Below are 21,917 nucleotides of genomic sequence, written 5' to 3' on the forward strand. Positions count from 1 at the left end.
CATGGAGTGGAATTCTTAGAATAAGAAAAAGCTTCCTACCAGAAACAATCCTGCTTAATTTTAACAATATTGGCCGACTAGTTTAGGAGGAGACTGATTAAAAGTTGACGCAAGATAATGGACATAGCCTGGTCATATAGGGCAATAATTGAAAATATTTTTAAACTTATTAATAAAAAATTTTTAAACAAAAAGTTTTTTTGTAAAATTAAAACCAAAGCTGAAACCCCCAAAGGGCATTTTAAATATTGAGAAAAAAATTAAAACTTGAATAGTTTTAATTAAGATTTTACAGTAATACACACAAATTTTTTGTCATACATTTTTGATATGATAAAGTATCTTTTGGGATTTTGTTTTCTTTTGTTTTCTTCTTTGTTTCTACTTTTGATGCATTCATCTGATCTTGTAGCATGTTTATATGCTCCAACTGAAAAACATCCACAAGAATTCTGCTTATTTCTTCTAGTTATTACAGCTTATTTTATACAATTTTTTTTTCTATCAAATTCAAGTGGTCATAACAAAATCAATTGTGAACAAACTTGACGGAGGATGGTAACACAATGTGAAATGCCTCGTTTGTGCGGATCTGTTCATTTCTTCATATTTAGGTTAAGATACCCTTAGATTACACGACCATGCATAATTACAAAGTTGACTGGAAAATATCAGTTTAAGAGAAGATAATAGTTAGTGAAAAAATCTATTTTTGCAATTCAAGTTTGCAAAATGCATCATTCATACAATGCAATCTACATTGTTTACTATGAATTCTGAAGGACTTAAGAATAGGATGATAAAATTTCTATGTAAATAAGATCAAAATTAAAATTTCAAAGTAAATAAGATCAAAATTAAAATTTTCAAAGTAAATAAGATCAAAATTTACCAATTTTGGGCTTTTGCGAATCAACATCTTCACATCATCTGCATTTATTGTAGATCTTTTACCATGCCTGAAAATTAGATGACTTGAACCTTGACACTAAACTTTTTTATGCTTCACTTTTTAGAATCTTATAAATTATAAAACTTTTCATAGCATAAACTAATCCAATTGGTTAAGGACACAAACCATTTGAAAAGCTTTCATTCAAAATGAAATATAAAGCATGAAATTTCTCTTTTAAACATCTAAAAATTATACTATATGGGCCCACCCCCATTTCCCCAAAAACTTACCCCTGTGCCTGGCAAATTCCTGGGGAAAGGCCTGTGTATATGAATTGTTTTGATGATTATTGATAGAAATTTATAAACTTCATGAATTTGTTGGAGGTTAAATGAATATCTTTGCTATTTTACTGAATTTTTTTACTTAAAACTGTAAACATACTTTGCGAACATCTCTAAATCGACGGCCCATGTTTCAAATCGTTTCCATGCTGTTTCAGAGATGGCAGCAACAACAATTCTATTGATGTCAATTTGTTTATCCTCTACACTTTCTTTACATACTCTTAATGTAGTATGGTGTACTGCTGCCTTCAGTCTCTGTAATACACTTGAAAACATCAACACTGTTTATCATGTAAACATGCCCACCATCAACACTGTTTATCATGTAAACATGCCCCCCATCAACACGGTTTATCATGTAAACATGCCCCCCATCAACACTGTTTATCATGTAAACATGCCCACCATCAACACTGTTTATCATGTAAACATGCCCACCATCAACACGGTTTATCATGTAAAAATGTCCACCATAACTAGTCATATAGAATAGCATATAATTATGATATCTAAGGTTTTTTTTACAGGGCTTTTTTCCCTTCTATAGCAGGGGCTGTTTAAGGGAGGCTCCCCCCCCCCCCCCCCCAAAAAAAAAAAATCTTTAAAATCATGCAAAAATTGAATTGACATCAAGTTCTTTCTCCCCCTTTTACAAAAATACCATATCATTTTTCCCCGAAATTAGGGAAAATGCTGTTTCCCCAGCCTGTAAAAATGCCCTGCTTTAGTTTTAAATTTTATTAATAAAAATCAACAGAATTCCTGACAAAGGAAACCGTTACTTTCAAATCTATCAATGCAGACTACTACAGATAAATAAGTTAATTTTCATACATGTATTTGTTTTTGACTAACATTTAATAATATAAAAATATTAAAAACCTTTGCTTTCTATTTTAAAATGTGTATTATTTTCAAATATCCTCACAATTAAACAACAGTTTAAGAGTCATTTATATTACTAAAGATTGCTAGCACACTTTAGAGAGTGACATCCCGAATATTTCAATGAAAGGACTCCTTAATGAAAGCATATATAATTAACCACCCAATGGGTTAATAGGTATTGACTTTGTTTTGCGAAAAAAAGGGAAATACTTTCAAAACCGTTGATTTTTTAAATGCTTAAGACCATGTCACAACATACAGACTGTGCTGTGTGCACATTACTATGTCTGCTTAGATATGCATCTGCTGATAATCATGTGCTTGTTGTAATTTTTGTTTTCTTGTCAAGAGGAGATATTAGGTGTTTGTAATATCAAATTCAAACAAGAGCCGGTTAAACTGGGTGATGCTCCCCTACTAGGTTTTGGGCACAGAAAAGTATATCTTTTGTAGTTTCAGAGTTATATCCCAGACAAAGTTCAAAGAATGATAATTCAAAACTTAGGCAAGGCAGAGTTACTGTTCTTTGCACTGCACTTCTTATTCAATTTGAGAATCTAAAATCTACCGACTTTGCAATGCGACACGTTCGTTCTCAATTTTATGTCGATATTTCTTTGTGAAATAGTTGTTAAATCCGACTTTAAATAACAAAGTTATGGGCTGGACACGATTTTACTGCAAGGTCATGCTGTGACCTTGACCTTTAAGCTAGCGACCCAAATGTTGGGCGCGACATGTCTTCTCAATATGGTGATCATTTCTGTGAAATAGTTGTAAAATCCTACTTCAAATAACGAAGTTATGGGCCTGAAACGATTTTGCTGTCATGCTGTGACCTTGACCTTCAAGGTAACGACAGACAACCCGGCGACTATATGCTCCCCCGAAATTTTTCGGGGAGCATAATAAATACAATTGAATCTATGGCTTAATTCAATGTATTTCTGGATAATCCCTCTTAATTTTTCCATTTTAAATACTATTGTACATGTATATTCACTCTTTTTTCTGAAAAAAAAAGGATCACTTTTTACAGGTGGTGCTAGATATGCACTGAGATACCATATATGTTTAAAACAAAACGTCAGCAATCAGTGATCACATGCCGCCTGATGATACTAGCCAAATAAGCAGTTGTATTGAGGGGTGATTGACTAGTTTGTTCCCTATGTTGTGGCTTTTTTGTGGCATGTTGTAGCTACTAAGTGACAGGAGACACAAAGATCATTTAAGGGCCAAAACATTTTTTTTTTTTCAAGGGCCATAACTGAGCAAAAAATCATTCAACTTGAAAACCATTAATTATGCACAAGAACTTGAGGTATCGATCAATCCTGTTAAGTTCAGCTCAAATTGCATATAGAGAGAAGTCGTTGAGACTTTAAAAAACAAAAAAACAAGAGCAATGCAAAGGCAGGGCAATATACACCGAATATATATAAACCAAATGTACATGTAAATTTGTTTGAGTAACCAAAATAAAATAAAATAATATTTGTTTTAGAGACCCAATCAAGAAACTTGTCTGAAAATGTTTTATCTTTATTATCCTTATCAGCTTATGATACTATATGACCTCCCAGGTGGAGGCATTTTTTACTCTAAGAGTATGCATAATCTGGGACATAAGATAATCTTATGTCCCAGGCACAGGGACCCAGCACAGTGTTGGGATAGTGTAAAAAAGTAATTCTAGAAAAAAAAAATACACTGTATATATAATTTATAGACAAGGGGTTGAACTAGCCAAATCGGCCGAATGCCGCTAGTCCAGTATAAGTCAAAATTGCAAAGTCATTTTTACGAAAATCATAAAAAGCTATATATCAAATTGCAGCTAAATGACATCACTAGACATTGATAATAACATCATTGTCCCCATTTAAACCGTTTATGAACAACAAACCGATATTTTGGATAGAATGTCGTATTTTTGCTAGGTCGGACACGACCGTGTAACCTGTCCCCACTCGATTTTCTATGTGTAAAAACACAATTTCAGACCATGTCATTGTACCAACCCGCAATAAATCCATAGGAACTCTGGAACAGGACCGCATATTGCGGCGCATAAATCCGAATCCTTACCGGCTTTACATATTATATAGTTTGTCCGACCTTTAAATATCTTTTCATATTATGCGAGCGGGTGGTCTTTAATTATCTAATCTCAATTTAATATAATCTGCTAATTTAAAAATCAGTCAAATTTACGGTATATTGAAAACTTTTTTTATAATACCGTAAAATTTGACCAGTTTTAAAAGAGACAGATTGGGTTCAATTGATAATATATTTTTTGAGTCCATACACTCGTATAATACTAAAAGATATTTAGATGTAGCAGAAACGTTTTTAAAAACCGTTACACGATCGAAAATATACGCCGCAATCTGCGGTCCCGTTCTCGAGTTCCTATGAATAAATCGATAAAACAAAATATATCTATATATTATATATACAGTGTATATTTTTTTCTAGAATTACTTTTTTACACTATCCCAACACTGTGCTGGGTCCCTGTGGTCCGACTCCCTGGCATAATTCATAAAACTTTTGAAATTTAAGAAGTCGACTTAAGGCAATGCTATGTATGCCAAATATAGAGGCATGGTATTTATCCACAAAAACATGTTTTCCCATACCTTAATTAATCCACAAAAGTCAAGTGACTCTCGTGGGGGCAGGGCCAATTTTGACCTGAGGGTCATGACTAATACAACTTTTGATGAAATCTACAAATTGATGCTACAATGCACATGCTAAATTAATTATAATTACATTGTATTATGATGTGGGACGAAATGTCACTATGATGGGACAAATCTTCACTAAAGTGGGACAAGTCAATATCGGGCAAACGTCAGTGGGGCAAATCCTTTCAATTCAAACAGAAAAACAAAAATATTGGGCATTGAATTTCAATATATAGAAAATAGATAGAAAAAAAAAAAAATGTTTAATTTAAAGGGAAGTAGCGTCACGTACGGTTAGCCAGGACACACCAACTTTTGGTAGCCACTTCAGTTGGCGAATGAAAAATGGGAAACAACTCACAAGCCGAATTTCTGGAATTATGTTTTGTTTGAGAATTTTTTGATTACCCAGCACATAAACACTGATAAACCTGTTTGTTTACCCAGACCAAAGTTCAGTAGTCAGGTATGTAAATTTAGCAGTTTGTAGTGAACATTGATAATATATGGTAAACTGTGGCATTGCCAATTGACAAACTGACTAGAGTACCTAGCAACTACTAGACTGAATTTAACAAAAAAATTATTATACCCACACCTGGATAAAATTTAAAAGACAAACCTGGCAATGGGATAATTGCTCAAAATTTTCTTCTGTTGTCATTTTTTGTATTTCCCGCAAATTATGTTGGACACATAAATGTATAAATTTGTGACAATATTAAGAGGGAAAAGGTTTTAGACCGCTATATTAGGATAGCGTTTGTGCGCAACAATAAACCTGATATCTCCAACCCAAATAACGTTGTTGTTTTTTATTATATTAAAAGCTATTTTGTGAGAAGAAGCTATAGTGAATAAAAAAAGTTGGACAATTTAATCTAAAGGGCCATTAAAAAAAATAGTCTTTTTTTTCAACCAACCCCCGATATGAGACATTTATTCTTTTAGTATATATGGGACGGAAAGTTCCCAATAAATTTTATTGTTAATAACATAACACACAATATAACAAATTTTCCAATAATTTAAAAACCATAAAAACCCAATTACATACAAAAAAAAGGGGCAATGGGGTTTCCTCCTTAAGGGGCCAAAGCAAAAAAATGGAAAACCCCATTACTGATCGCAAAGTTGAGCATCATGTGAGCTTTTAGAATCTTTGAATGTCCGTCGTCTGTCGTCCATCCACATTTGTTCATTAACAGTAGTGGTCACATCATCATCAAACTTTGTCAAGATGCTTGTCTAGGTAATTGCTCGGATGAGTCCGAGCATGGGTCATCTCGGATGAAAAACTAGGTCACAGGAGCGAAAAATAGAAAAAAAATATTGTTAATACTCTAGTGGCTACTGTATTGATCCAAATATCCTGGATATTGGTCTGAAAAGTTGTTTTTATGATTTCAATGTCAAGTTCGAATGTGGGTCACCTGGGGTCAAAAACTAGGTCACACCGCCCAAATATGGAAAAAAACCTTGTTAACACTCTAAAGGTCACATTTTTGACTCAATTATCATCAAGCTTAGTCAGGATGCTTGTCTAAATAATTGCTCAGATGAGTTCGATGGGTCAGGTGAGCGATCTAGGGCCATTTTGCCCCTATTGTTTCATCTTCAAGATTTCACAAGTGAATCAAATAAATTTTAACTTTAATACAGACACAAGTATTTTCTTCTTGATTGGCATGCAGTGAAATGCAAGTAAACCTCGCCTCAAAAGAAATATTCTATTCTCGTTTTCGATTAAACAAAGTGAAATCAGCGTATCGATAAGATATACTATCATTTGTAGTGATTTATATTGACATTGGTAAACTGAGTGAGGCTAGTCAATATTCTTTTTCCGTTTTCGTTTGATTTTTGTGAATGGTATTCACTTATTCTTTTACAAAATAAAGGTACTCTATGGCGACAGCGATCCATTGCCAAATACTAATATTGTACTATTTAAAGTGTGAAATAATTCGATATAATTTTAATGTAACAAATGAAAGGGGCGCTTTTTACTTCCTCAAACTTTCTTCAATTTTTTTTAATCGTTCTACGTCGACATAAGTAACGATATAGAAACTTCCATATACTTGACATGGACTATCTATATCCATATCTATGAAATCAATACTTTAAGTATGCTGAATGTCTTTTATCTTTTCCTTAATGGATTATTTTATTCAAACTCGGCTTAGAAAAATCTGTATATTTCGGGTATTGTTTTAGTTACAGAATGATACACAAAATAATAAAGCATAGATTGCTTTATGGAATTGATCCGTAATTAGTTTAATGTTTTATATCATGCATCTAATGATCTCTTCAGCACATATGGAATTTTGACCGCCGATTCCTTCGTTTGGAGCCAATTTAATCTCAATAAAATTTCAATAAGGGTTTGTTTGAATGTAAAACATCGTTCGATGGAAAGAGTTTGTAAAAACTCTGTGTTTTTGAGTCCGTTTAGTGACATACTTATTGCATGTTTTGGACACACAAGAACCCACAACGGCAAAGACTGCATGAAAATCCGATACAAAATATTTGTTAACGATGCTTAAATTTGAGATCCATGTTGGGTTCACTGTCATCCCCTCCCTCCCGCATGGAATAGCACTGATATACATATAACGTATGTAAAAATCGATGTTTTTTAAGGCGAAACTTTAAGTACATGTATAAAGCATATTAACAGGTTAATTATCACGTACAATTCACGAATATCCCTTTTCAGTGGTTTTATAAGTTGTCATAGTTCTTCGATCGGGACTGTTCATTTAAACGGTCTGAATTTTCATGTACATTTGTTTCTTTCGGGATGTCTCTCCTTTCAAGAATTTAAAAAAAATCTAGATTTGTTACAAATTGACTTAGAACTCTTCATTGTACCACAAGAGCTTAAAATATCTATCAAATAGTTGATATTAACAGAAACATCCCAAATACCCCTAAATGGTATAATTATTTCAAACTATACAGGCGTACTATGGATATTATTTTTATATAAAAATATCAATTTCAAACTATATAGGCGTACTTTGGATATTACTTTTATATAATAATATCAATCAGTTTCTTTGCATTCATAACTAAAGATCATGTAACACATTTTTTATGGTTTTATATCATAAATATGAAGCTCAAATTAAGATTTATTAATTTTGTAAGTTCCAAAAAGCATTATTTTTAAAGATATTACTGAATTTAACATTTAATGTAAATAAAGGGAAGTAATAAAAAATTTATTTTCTATAAAGTGTGGTATGCAACCTCAATTACAACATACAGGATCTTTAAATAATCATTTTTCAAGTTCAAAATTGCGTACATTTACCGTGATAAAGATTATATTATCCACATTCTAAGAACAAACTATACATGTAAATTGGCTTTGCAATATAGATATATAGATATATTTTTTAGAAAAAATGAGTAAGTACATACTTTATGTACATTGTATATATACACATCATATGTAGGCTATATAGCACACGTACTTTTCGTGTCAAGTCATTCGAAAGAAAACTAGATAAACTATATAAAAAAGAAGGCTATTGAATATATTTATTCGATAAGGAAATTCCAATTGATTGAACAATGTGACCGCGAATCACTTGATCAATATATAAAATGTAAACATTTGATTTATGCGTCACTATGATATCAACCAATCAGGAAGCTCGTTACAAATAGTCACTAATATATTAAGCATAGTAATGGTTGCTATGTATATATAAACAATGTAAAATGGCGTACTAAAGATAGCTGATAATACAATATATTTGGAAAGAAACCTTTTGAAATCATGGACACACGCCAGATTAATGACCCCGATATCGATATTCGCATTATACTTTTAAATTCCACAACTAACTATGTCTGTGTATTATCTATAAACACAAACATAACTTTAAATCGACTAAAGATCGTGTTAATACACGAAACAGCTTAAGCTTCGATTGGCATGTATACATGTTTGAACCACGTTTCTGTTTGTCTCAATACACAAACTGTGGTTGACAATGTGAATAAGGAAGACAATTTATTAGTTCATTCAATGTTTTATGACCTATCTTTAATAAAATAGCTTTCTTTGTGCGGATTATTTTGTTTGGAAATAAAATTCTTACATTGATATTGGTCTACATGTAAAAATTGTCTACGAAATGTATATAAAAAACAGTGAAGGGTGCTTCAGTAAGTGTTGACAGATTAATGTAATGGATTTACAGGATTAATAGAATTAACTATGGCAACACAGAGTTCTTTACCCCCATGTGTGAAGTTAACTGGTGGTAAACGTGTTGCTCCGGGACCTTTAATCGTGACAACAAGTGATGAGGATTCTTCAGATGGGGAATTGTTTCCAACAAGTCCTAGGGCCAGTATTGCCCCGAAGGTAAGTCCCCGTGCTAACGTGACGAATATAACAGAGACATATCCCAGTTTGAAATTAGACTTATCACGGACCTTCCCTGAGAAAACAGATAAGTTTGATACTTTTAGACATGAACGCTCAGAAACAAAATTACAGACTTTTACTGCTCGGGCATCGTCGCCGTCAGCCGAACCCGGCTCAAACTCTCACAGGCAGGCCTGTGAAGGATACGAACATGACCACGATTATGAAAATGTAGCATCGCCTAGTGGGAGCAGTACAGCAAGTGGTCCAGTATATGTAAGGCCACCAGGGTTTCAGCACCATGCGCAGGAAATTAGAAGGAAAAAGAAAAAACCGACTGGCTTGTTAGACCGAAGAGAAGGACTCAAGAGTCGAGCCCCAACTCCACCAAAAGTCAAACCTAGACGAGGTAGGTTAAATATTAACTCCAAAAAAAATTAATTAAAATAGCACAGCTATTGACAGTTTTTTCTACAAGTATTTTGGACAAAAAATTCCCAGCATATATTAAGTCGATCTACGTGTACCTGGAGTTTTTCATAGAATTTCAAAACGATTTGACAGTAATTGTGATATTCAATAACCGAGGGTTAAAGAGTTCATGTCATAGTTAGAAAATACCGTACATGCCAAACTGTTACACGAAGCCAATTTATATTGCGTTCTTGTATTTTGTTTGGGTAGAATTTAAAGTTTTTGAAGGCATGTGATAAACCTGCATAGGTAGAATATCTGCCATATTGATTTGAAGATTATATTTAATATGTTTACAAGTAATTAAAGTAGATCTAGTGATACGAAATCTATAAAACATCTGAAGATACATATTATGTTATACAGATGAATGCTACATGTGACTTTTTAAATAAGAACAGTAAACTGTTATAAAGAGTAATTTTTCAATAGTGTAAGATTAACATAAGCGCGCTTTTAGCTATGTATATATATTATATTAAATGAGTGTAGTTTAATTAATACTAAATTTATTGAACGAGTTGAATAAAATAATATGCGAGCCTCTGGCGAGCATAATATTGTTTTATTCAACGAGTTTAATAAATTTAGTATTGAATCTACACGAATATAATATTCTATTTATCACAAATATAAAATAAGAACAGTAAACCGTGTTAAAATGAGTATTTTTCAATGTGTACAACGCTAACATTAGCGCGCTTTAAATAACGCTATGTTTCTATATAGCGCAAATGACGTCACGTCAAAGTGTTATTACGCTACTGTAGTGTAATATCGTTTAAATAATTACATGGCTTTATTACAAATATATTTAATATATACGGCTGTTTGCGATTTAACCCTCGCCTAGCGGCTCGGATTATATTTACAAATAGCCGTTAATATAGGGCCATATATAACCTGTCAACAATCTTTATAACTAATAATATAAACGTCACGGTTATCAAATGAAAAGCGACGTTAAAAACGTGCAGTATTATAAAACGCAAATGACGTCACGCCAAAGTGTTATTACATAGAGGATATTTGTTTGTTTGTGTGTAAGATGAAATTTTATTTCATCGAGTGGGCTTTAAAAACAGTATTCTCACGAGTGGCGTAGCCACGAGTGAGAATACTGTTTTTAAAGTTCACGAGATGAAATAAAATTACATCTTACACAACAAACAGACAAATTTTCTTTTTATTTTATGCTTTAAAACAAGTTAAAACGAAATTTCCATAATTTTAACGTTAATATTAAAATCTGTTTCCCCCATTGAGAGCCCCATTCAGAGGGAATTTCTCATTAAAACAAGAAGTCTTGAGCTGAGAAATAAGTCCGCCAATCAAGGTTAAATGACGGTGATATTTATTCATTTTATTAAAAAAATATGAATGATCGCTTGTTTTAATAATAAAAACAAACAATTCTTGTAGGAGAAAAAGTCCAATCATCCATCCATATTTCTGTTACTTACTGCGAATTTATATTAGACCTGGCTTTGTAAAATGTAAGCGGCAGCCATTTTTTAAAGTTGTGTATTTCATGGGAGGAAAATAATTGTGTAAGATTCAGAAGGATATAATTTGGATTTGTTAGTCATACACCTTTTTAAAAGAAAGAAAACTTATTTGAGGATTGTAACAGACAAAAAATAAGTGTTGACAGAAGTGAAAACATTCAGAAAAGGAGCTAGGAAAATGGAAAACTTGGAAGCTTGCTAAGGCATTGTAAGGAACGCTGGGTTATTTTACTTATTTTACGAGTGATGGCTGTCAATGCTTTTCAATTTTTCATAAAGCATACGGCAGTTATTGCTCGTAGGATACTTTAATATGCCCAAATGTCATCAAGAGCAGTTTAGCATGGGGAAGGAATGTATTTTTCAGACTGTAAAAACGAAACAAAAAAAATTAGAGACGAAATTTTGTGATTGGAATTTGAAGGAATAGAAGTAAGTTTTCTCTCTTTATTACTTTAGACATTTAAGTTATTTATCTATTTCAGCTTTGCTATTTTTTTTAACAGCCTGATATTGTCAGAATTGTCAGTAAAAATAAAATTGAGGTACAACATGGGGAAAATCTTAAAAAAGTAGTTTTGTCATTGAAAAAAGTGAAATTATATTTTGATAATTTTCACTGTGAAATTATCAAATATAATTTTCACGGATAAATCAGTAATCCACTGAAAAGTATAAAATAAACTATAGTCTGTCCCATTAAAAATGGAAATGAACTTTTGCCTGGTGTGAATTAACAAAACGAGGTTGAATAAAAATTTAACTATTTTTGTAAACTAAAAAAAAGTCACCCTCGAGATTTTTCAGGATTTTACTCTAAAATGTCTACTTTTCTTGTGAAAGCAAATTTTGATTTCTCTATGGAAAATCTCTGTTGTTTATTTTCCGTAGCCATTGCCGAAGTACTCTTCATTTGAAGATGAACGGGAGAAAGCACGTGTCATGTTTCTAAAATATACATGAGGTTCTCGGGGTCGTTTCATGATTATTTTACAAAGCTGGATCTACAAGATGTAACAGTTTAGTTGCAATGCATGATGAAAAACTTAAAAAAAAATGAAAAATAAGCTACAAGAACACCGAGTCAAATGGATAAAATATCTAGAAATTACACTTACTTTTAAGCTGAATAGAATTCCTATGAATTTCGGAATAGATATTTATAAACGTCCCTTCTGAAGATTCCTTCATTGCCAGTATCTATCCAGTTCCGTAGATCCGATTTTTTCTACTTCGAAACTCCTAAATGACATGACTCCTACACTTATGATGATCCAGATTTTTTAAACTGTTAATCCGTCTCATTATTAAAACATTGTTCAATTTGTGGAGTTATCTGGGTTAGCAAATGAAATATGTAAATGAAACACATCATAATTCATTATGTTCCAAATCCATAATTCAAGAACGGCCCATCAATTTTAGTTGTCAACATCACAATGCTTATAACTCTTGAAAATGGATTCCAGACGAAACTTTATTACGTCAACAACAAAATATATGACGTAACAAAAATGCCTCGCGATTCCAGTTGCGGCATTGACAGAGAGCGGCTAGGCATTATGTAACCTCAAACAGATAATTTTAAGCGTTGAGATGAATTTGTCTTGATGGAATTTAAAATAATTTTTGTATACCCAGATTTTGCAACTTAACTGTAAAAATACACCTTCAATTCATATATGAATAATAAAACTTTTGATAATTTAGATAATTTTAAACACACTTAATGACATGAATCTCCAACAGTACAATACTTCTTCCATTAATTACATATTACATTCGTTTTGATTTTATGTTTTAAACTATTTTACATATTTCTCAGAAATAATTTCCCTACATATAATCTCGTTTTTCATGACTTCTGTAAATCCTACTATTTTAGCTACAAAATATACAATATGCCGTATTTTTCTCCCGCGAAAAATATGCTAGATCTATTGTATTTTCACTGAATATTTTTAAATTTTAGGAAGGCTAAAATTATTGAGAAAGTCACTCGGTGTTTCTCTTTGACTCGATCTCCCCTTCATATTAACATAATAATTATATGTAACACTTTGAGTCTAAAAAAACACACTTATTGTCGCTTATTGAACACTCCAATTCAATTTATTCAAACTTATTCTTAATAATATCAAATCAGTGAAATCACTGACATTTTGTTGAATTGTGAGACGGGAAGTTAAATTTGTATTTACAAACTTAAAGTGTATAGGCCTACGTTTGATTGCTCAAACTAGAAAGCATGATATTATATATATTCTTATAATTTAACATTTTCCTCGAACGCGAGTCTGTGTTCTCTCATTAGCCAGGGAGTTAGTTAAAGTAGACACTGTGGTAACAAGCAAACCAATTCTGAACGTATAGTGAATCAGTTTTCCTTTCTATATATTTCTTGTCAGATTTGCATGATAAAGTAGTATTTGTTGGCGATTTTTTGTGAAAGTTGAAACCTACGGAAAGTTTTAGCGCACGGACATCGCACCCGAAATAAGAAGGGTAACATATTCTTGTATCCCATCGAACCTGGTCAATTTAATTATTTTTGAATAGAAGTGATACATACTAATGGACAGAATTCAGACAACTAAAGAATTGTGTAAATTAAACATTAATTAGCAAAGAACCATTTTTTATAGTCTTCTAGCTGGGTCATGTGGGGGTTACGTTCATTGAACGCCGCCTTTCCTTGTTGATATTGTTTATCATATTCTAGCTAGTGTTCCCGCTCCCTACGACATGCTGCGGTAAGATACGCACTTTATTGGAAAGCTATCTAATCAAATCACTTCATTGTTCTTTTTTATCTTAAAAAATACGACAGTTTATCATGGTTATTAATTTAATCTTTGTGTGTAAGAATTTATAAAGCGGTTAGCGATATTTTAGCTTTAAATGATTTTGATTATTTTAATAATAGTTTGCTAGTAAAATTGCCTTTTTGACACCAACTTTGTTCTCATTTTTCATTTTAATGATAACATTTAGCTATTGATCAGTAAGTAAATAAATATAATCAAATTTTTATAATTAACGAGTACATTTCTCCGTAATTGTGAGACGAACCCTAAATGACGTCTATATGGGCGCCGCCATTTTGAAATGGACGTCACGTCAGGTTACAACGTAAGCCAACGGGGAAAAATATAATTTTAACATTTTGACCATATTACTGACTTTATGAAAAAAATGAAAAACATGCCTAGAGATATTGACGTCAGGGTTAAGATGACATTAATTTAAATGATTTTACTATTATATTAAATAAAAAATGGAATGTTCAAATTTGATGGGACAGACTATAGTCTAATATCGTTTTTTATTAAATACAGTAGAAGCTAAAAAAATGGGAATGTCTCTAAAATTGTAATAAATATAAGTCAGGTGGTATGAAAACGCTTAATTTTGTGAAAATCCATGAGATATTGACTGATTTATGCTTTCCTGTACGCTACTTAAGATACTGTCATAAAACTATGTTAGAAGACACAAACGTGTACTAAACGTGAATGTTATATCAGTTGTTAGAAGACACAAACGTGTTCTAAACGTGAATGTTATATCAGTTGTTAGAAGACACAAACGTGTTCTAAACGTGAATGTTATATCAGTTGTTAGAAGACACAAACGTGTTCTAAACGTGAATGTTATATCAGTTGTTAGAAGACACAAACGTGTTCTAAACGTGACTGTTATATCCGTTGTTAGAAGACACGAACGTGTTCTAAAACGTGAATGTTATATCAGTTGTTAGAAGACACGAACGTGTTCTAAACGTGAATGTTATATCAGTTGTTAGAAGACGCAAACGTGTACTAAACGTGAATGTTATATCAGTTGTTAGAAGACACAAACGTGTACTAAACGTGAATGTTATATCAGTTGTTAGAAGACACAAACGTGTTCTAAACGTGAATGTTTTATCAGTTGTAAGAAGACACAAACGTGTTCTAAACTTGAATGTTATATCAGTTGTTAGAAGACGCAAACGTGTACTAAACGTGAATGTTATATCAGTTGTTAGAAGACACGAACGTGTTCTAAACGTGAATGTTATATCAGTTGTTAGAAGACACGAACGTGTTCTAAACGTGAATGTTATATCAGTTGTTAGAAGACACAAACGTGTTCTAAACGTGAATGTTATATCAGTTGTAAGAAGACACAAACGTGTTCTAAACTTGAATGTTATATCAGTTGTAAGAAGACGCAAACGTGTACTAAACGTGAATGTTATATCAGTTGTAAGAAGACACAAACATATACAATAAACGTAAAATTAATGCTAGTTTAAAAACTTCAGCCATTTTTTACCATATTTTATTCTCCCCTGAGTTTTGATTTGGTTAGGTAAGTGTGATAAACAGTAACAGTATTAACTGTTTTTATCCGTTTGTAATTTTGTTAACTTTTGTGATTGAAATTATATTTTGACCAGTAAGATTGTTGTATTTATCAGTTGTATGGTACATTTAATTTATATACATGTATTTTATATATGTAATCGGTACCAATTAACTTGTACCGTCAATCAGCATGTCATACTCTATGTAATATTTTCAACCATTAAGTAGGTTAGTATTGGTATAGTCAGCTTTAATTGTATTAATAACAAATACTAACAAATACTAACCTATACTTGTGGAAATTGACAATCTCGGAATCTTAGTCTATTTTAGCAGATTATACTGACGTCTCACATTGTTGTCAGTCGGGTTCAAGGAGTTCACCGCAAAACTCTCTACATATGTTATATTGGTGCAGAACAATTATTAAATTTATATAATTTTATTTGAACCTATAGCTAACCAATACTCCTCAATCGATTTCCGCTTATATTGTAAGTCTATTCTGTTATGTTAAATATTTTAATATTTAATAGTTAGTGGGTCAACTTTGAAAATTGCTTTTATGGCAACTATTTAGAATTAGTTCGTGCAGAGTTGGTAAACAGTTCTATCGATTTTCCATGATGCTGCTTAGCATGTGTGTATGATTGTCAGCATAAGAAATAAGTCGCACAATATCTCGGGGAATCACCCAACGAGATAAAGGTGGAAATGACGAATCCTTTGCCAATTTACTTATGTGATTGATTTATAACGCTGAATTGCTTATATAATATTGATATTTATGTATATATTTGGTACACAACTTAACTCACTTTAGAATAAATTCATCGTTTTATTTACTCCAGAAATATGTCAGTATATTTTGTTAATTAAGTATAAGTTTTATTAAAGGCAGAATGCAGTAAACAGCGCGGTAATGTTACAGGAATTCAGTCACATGTAAATACGGCGTTTGTATCATATTTTAACATTTAAACTTTAATTCTCGAGATGATATCCTTGTATTGCTTGTCGAATGATGTATATAGATCCTAGTTAAAATATTGACATTTAAACATTGTTTCAAAAGAAGAGAAAAGTACAAATATTAAACCCCAGTATTAATGTGGCAAATTCGTGTTATACAAACACCGATGTTTTAACAGTATAAAACAGTTCAATGTTATCAAAATTAATCCTGTCTGATCCTTTAAGTTTTATATAGCTGGTGTTTGTTGTCAGATACAAATAGAAACTATGTAAGACCACTTCACAACCATCGGCCGCTTTCTTAGTGCAAACCAGTTCTCAACGTATATCTATTATAGGAATTTAAATTATGCAAAATGAAGTACAAAGAGCGCACTTAATATAAAAAATGTAAAATAAATCTTGATGCAACATGGACCGCCCGTTGAGGCCGTGTGAGGAACAGCAAAGCGGGTCAATAAGCTAGTTTTGTTTAGTGTCTTTTAAACCGAACATATAGAAATTTCTAATATTTTAGAACTAACAACTTTGTAAAAGTGAATAACTACCGTGTACATATATCATACTACAGTATCATTTCGCTTTTTTTATGTCATTAACTCCAGTAATGCTTAATCCTAATTGATTTGTTCAATAATTTCAGATCCTTTGCCAATGAGGCTACGAGCGTTACCACAGTCATTCTGGAAACAACCGAATAATCCAGCCTCATTGTCACCAGGAAACATGTTTTCATCTTTACCTCCCCTTAGTTATAACAAAGACGAGGAGGTGGCAGGTACTGTATCTGAACCTCTTATATATTACTCTAATGTTAATATAAATGTATCAGATAATTACTCTTTTATTAAATGAACAATTTTCAGATCCGTTAAACGTGTTTCACTGTTTTCATTTATTGTAAATATATTTTAAGTCATATGCATGTATAAAGTAAGAATTGACAGTTATAAACTATATTCAGCGTGTATAACACGAACAAAACAGACATTGGGATTTCGTGAATGAAACCAAGTCGGATATTACACTGAGTGGTATAGAAAAAAAAACCCAATCGAACAGAAATTTACAAATCATTTCTCTTTTATTATAACCCGATTATATCATTCATACTACATTGTGATGTTACATTATTTTCGCCCTGTCGCCATAGTACATCTCGTTATCGCATGGTCGCATTGACGTCATCGCACTATCGTATTGTCGTTGTCTCACTGTCGCACTATGGCATTGTCGCTCTCTGTATTTTAACATATAACCATGATGACCCTAACGGTATTCCGTATAATTGGCATTAAATTAAAGTTTCACAATACACAGCAATATATACAGATATTTGGTTCATTCGTTATAGAAGAAAAGTTTAATCTTGGATTATTATAAGGACAGTTGTGGTAACTGATCATTTCCATGATATCTACCAGATCAATAACATAAATATCGATCTATCAGGAATGTTAATATTTCACTGTTTGCTTTTTCTCATTGAATCCTATTTATGAACGGTATAAAGAATATATTATTGGTATTTTTTAAACTTTAAATAGCTTGAATTCTTATGAACGCATTTTATGTGATCACGATCTGACGATATGTGCGTTCTATTTTTAAAACTTTATTTACCCACTTTTGTATAGCAAGTATATAAAAGCTGAAGTTAATACCAAATATCTGTTGAAAAGATAAAAAAAAAGTTTCGTTTCGTCAGTAGATTCAGACGACTTTCTTACCTCTTTTAATATAGATAAACCGATATATATTAAATACTAATCAATGAAATATTGATGAAATAAATTGCGTATTTTCATTTTCCGTATTTTCCACTGTAAAAAATTATTTCACTGGTGTCTTGCAGGACTACTTTCTTCAAAATGTAGCCAATTCTTCAAATATAATTCTTCAAATTGTAATGACAAATAGGGAGAAAAATGTAAATGATAAGTATTTTCTGTAGAAATAGGATTAATTTTCATCGTACGGTATGAAAATTATCATATTTCACCTAAGGCTACCGCCACTATGAAATATTTATTTTCTTACCACTGGATAAAAATAAATATTGTATTTATAGAAAAAAATACTTAAATATCCACTATAAAGTATACTGTAGTAAATGTACAAAATATTTGTTTATTATGTATTCGATCTACAAACTCATTAAACTTAGATGCAAAATAAGAAGTTCATTAAATTCTAACATTTCATTGAAACACAGAGATTCAGCACATGATGGTATTACCAATCAAAACTACTCTGAAAGTTTGATAAATAAAATTCTGAAAAAAGGTACAGTATGGTGGCTGATTTGGTACACTTTGCGCGTTGCGTTGTCGATAGCGACAACACAATCTATATTGTTATTGTATTTTCGTCTAGCGAAACGCACCAAACGGCGCATTGTCGCGCACTGTCGTCTTGTCGACTCTAGCATAGCACGCCAAACGGCGCGTTGTCGTGCGACTCATTGTCGCGATGTCGCCCTGTCGCATAAGTTATATGATTTGAGCCTAGAGACAATGTGACATCGCCACAACACGCCGCACGATAACGCGCCGTTTGGCGTGCATCGTGAGCTACAGAACGACAAGACGAAAGTACAAAAGTGTTCCAAATCAGCCACCATATCACAGAATATTTCATAACAAAGGCCCTTAAAATATTTGGCACATATAAACTTATGTTTTGCTTTGAACATTATAGAAGTCCGGCCCATCACACCTCCCGAAGAACGTGAGAAAAGTAAGAAACACACAAAGGTGCCAGAGAGGAAGGTAATTGTTACTGGTGACACAGATCTTCTTTTGAAACATCTTTTTGCTGGCGTCATGGAGGAGAAAAAATCGACACAGAATAGTAATGCAGCTCATTTAAAACGCGGAAGGTAAGCCTATTATTTGATACAAATCAACAAAATGCATTTCCTTATTTACAATCCGAACTTCTCGAAGGGCCGAGCAAATGCGATTGATTGACCATTGTTTCGTGGTATTGTCATAACTAATATCATATATATAGATTCTGTACAATAAGAGAATATAGTGAATATACATCCTTGAAATGTCAAATTCAAAAGTTCACCATTATTTCAGTTTCAATTAAAAAAAGTTGAATCGGCAATTAAACACGAGCTGTACAAACATGCGTCTTATTTTCTGAACAAATTTAAGCGACTTGCTCCGTTATTTAATAATAATCTGGCGAAACATTTAAAGTTCTCGAATAAAATCTGGCCTGTTTGTTACGCATGTTTATAATATAAAATACATGCAAATTTAATTGTGTGTATGTAATATATATATTATGTTAAAGGTGTATATACTATAAACTCAAAGTTACTATACTATAGTAAACAAATCGTCACAAACAATTCAAGTAATTTTCCTTTGTTAATATTTTTGTTCTGTAATAAAGAACACGTAATACGGATGCAACCAGACGACAAACAAATAAATACAAAACATGTTTACCAGTTATGTTCCTCAAGAACCGGATGCCCAAACAAGAACCGCGGCTACATCAAACCTTCCCTCATAGATTTTTTTTTTCATTTATGTCTCTTTACTGACTATTTCTTGTATGTATTTTATTTTTATTTATTTTAATAAACAGGCCGCCGAAAAAAATGATGACCTTACCAAGTAAAACCCAGACAAAGGGACTAATGTCCGGGGAAGATCCTTACCTGATAGATTGTTCACTGTCACAAAAACTGTTCCCCCAGTTGTCGTTAGAGACAAGCACGCGGCAAGGGCATGGAGGGAGCTCATCATTACAACTGATAACGTTACGTGAAGGGGACAAGTCCGTCACATTACCGTCACTTAGTATTGAACAGAATTATTCACAGATGCTGTCAGAGCTAGTTATGAATATCTGACTACCAAATATGTGGTCATTTCAGACAAAGACATTTCGTTCCGAATCACTTCAGACGGTTTAAGAGAAAGTTAAACTAAACTACAAACTTTCTATTTAGAGAAATGTGGTTATGTGAACAAGTTTATGTCGGGTAGATTTCAAGAGAGTGCCGTGTTAATTCATTATATGGAATGTACATGTATATAAGAACAAACTTGTGGTGTTCCGAGTTCTCATATATATTTGTTGTTCCGGAACAGTATAGGCAATACACTATATACGACAGTACAACATATACAAAATACTTTACTATCTGTGATACTTATTTATTTTTCGTTGTTTATATAGTCAGTGATATTGTTGAGGTTGCCATGGAAACAAGTGAACACACATATATATATCTGCAGGGTAGATTTATTGGAGTGATTTTCTCCCCTTACTTTGTTGATAATTTTAATATACTTTTTCCGTCCAATATCAGGTTAAGTTAAATTTGTAAATTATTTATTGAAAATCTTTTTCAAAATATCTGTACTATAACTTTATGGAAAATATAATCATATATACCTCTAACCAAATTCTTTAAAATATTTTTAACAATATAAATGGACATGCTAGTTAGATACTTAATTTATATTCGAGTGTTATCTGTTTTTCCTTGTTATTTCTGTTATATAAGAGCAAATCTGTGATAGATAAATCTTTAATAATGTTGCCATTTTACAAATTTCTGTATAAAATCATATCAAATTATCTTTAATGAGGAATTTATGCGATTGTTCTTAAAGGACATGTACTGCTTAACTTGAAGTTGATAAACATGTAATTTTTATGACATCCTTTAACCACATAATTGAAATAATATGTGTTATAAAGAGGGAAAAGTTAGAATTTAAATAATTTAAATCAATAAAGTTTTATCTCAGTCAATAAACTCTATGTTATCTGACTTCAAGTCAATGTACATATTTACATTGTATTTGAATTGAAGTCAATAAATAAATGCATTTTTATTTGAATTGAAGTCAATAAATACATTCAATTGAATTGAAGTCAATAAACACATTTATTTGAATTAAAGTCAATAAATTTATTTATTTGAATTAAAATCAATAAAGTAATTATTAGCTGAATTCAAGTCAATTCTTAGCAGTTAAAAAAGTGCTGGTCAGTAAAGAAACTAGTATATCAATTCCTGTGGAATTCCTGTTAATAAACAAGTTTCCATCTCAATGCTGATCTACAGGCATATACATTGTAATTATCTAAAATCTAGATATCTGTAGAGTACATATTTTGTAGTGTTTTTCTGTTAATGAAAATTATTAACATGTGATCACTTACATAAACATTTTATATAATTGTTATTAACTTGTACTTGTTATGCAGATGTTCTTGTGTTAAAAAGCAGCATTTGTATCATAGTGTTGAGTCAGATTATAGTTTAGTTACTAATTTATTTTACTAATTTATCAGAATTATTTCTATAGTCTAGAGTGGACAGTTATCTGTACATGTGCTTCTG

The 21,917-nt window shown here is 31.9% G+C and overlaps 2 protein-coding genes across 2 annotated transcripts; one reads left to right on the plus strand and one right to left on the minus strand.

Moving 5' to 3' along the window:
- Positions 1-289: 289 nt before the first annotated feature.
- Positions 290-5,587, minus strand: LOC132751724 (centromere protein S-like). Its single transcript, XM_060741937.1, has 4 exons — positions 5,452-5,587; positions 1,340-1,497; positions 893-959; positions 290-430 (listed from the first exon to the last, which is right to left on the minus strand). The coding sequence occupies exons 1-4, from the start codon at positions 5,491-5,493 to the stop codon at positions 290-292; spliced, it is 408 nt and encodes a 135-aa protein (XP_060597920.1). The 5' UTR covers positions 5,494-5,587.
- A 3,022-nt stretch (positions 5,588-8,609) lies between these two features.
- On the plus strand, positions 8,610-21,396 carry LOC132751719 (uncharacterized). The gene is made up of 4 exons (XM_060741933.1): positions 8,610-9,634; positions 17,178-17,312; positions 19,235-19,415; positions 20,144-21,396. Exons 1-4 carry the CDS (start codon positions 9,073-9,075, stop codon positions 20,409-20,411), a joined length of 1,146 nt encoding a protein of 381 aa, XP_060597916.1. The 5' UTR covers positions 8,610-9,072; the 3' UTR covers positions 20,412-21,396.
- Positions 21,397-21,917: the final 521 nt, after the last annotated feature.

This window comes from Ruditapes philippinarum, unplaced genomic scaffold (assembly GCF_026571515.1).
Source record: "Ruditapes philippinarum isolate M1 unplaced genomic scaffold, ASM2657151v2 ctg2498_1_1_1_1, whole genome shotgun sequence".
Lineage (NCBI taxonomy): Eukaryota > Metazoa > Mollusca > Bivalvia > Venerida > Veneridae > Ruditapes > Ruditapes philippinarum.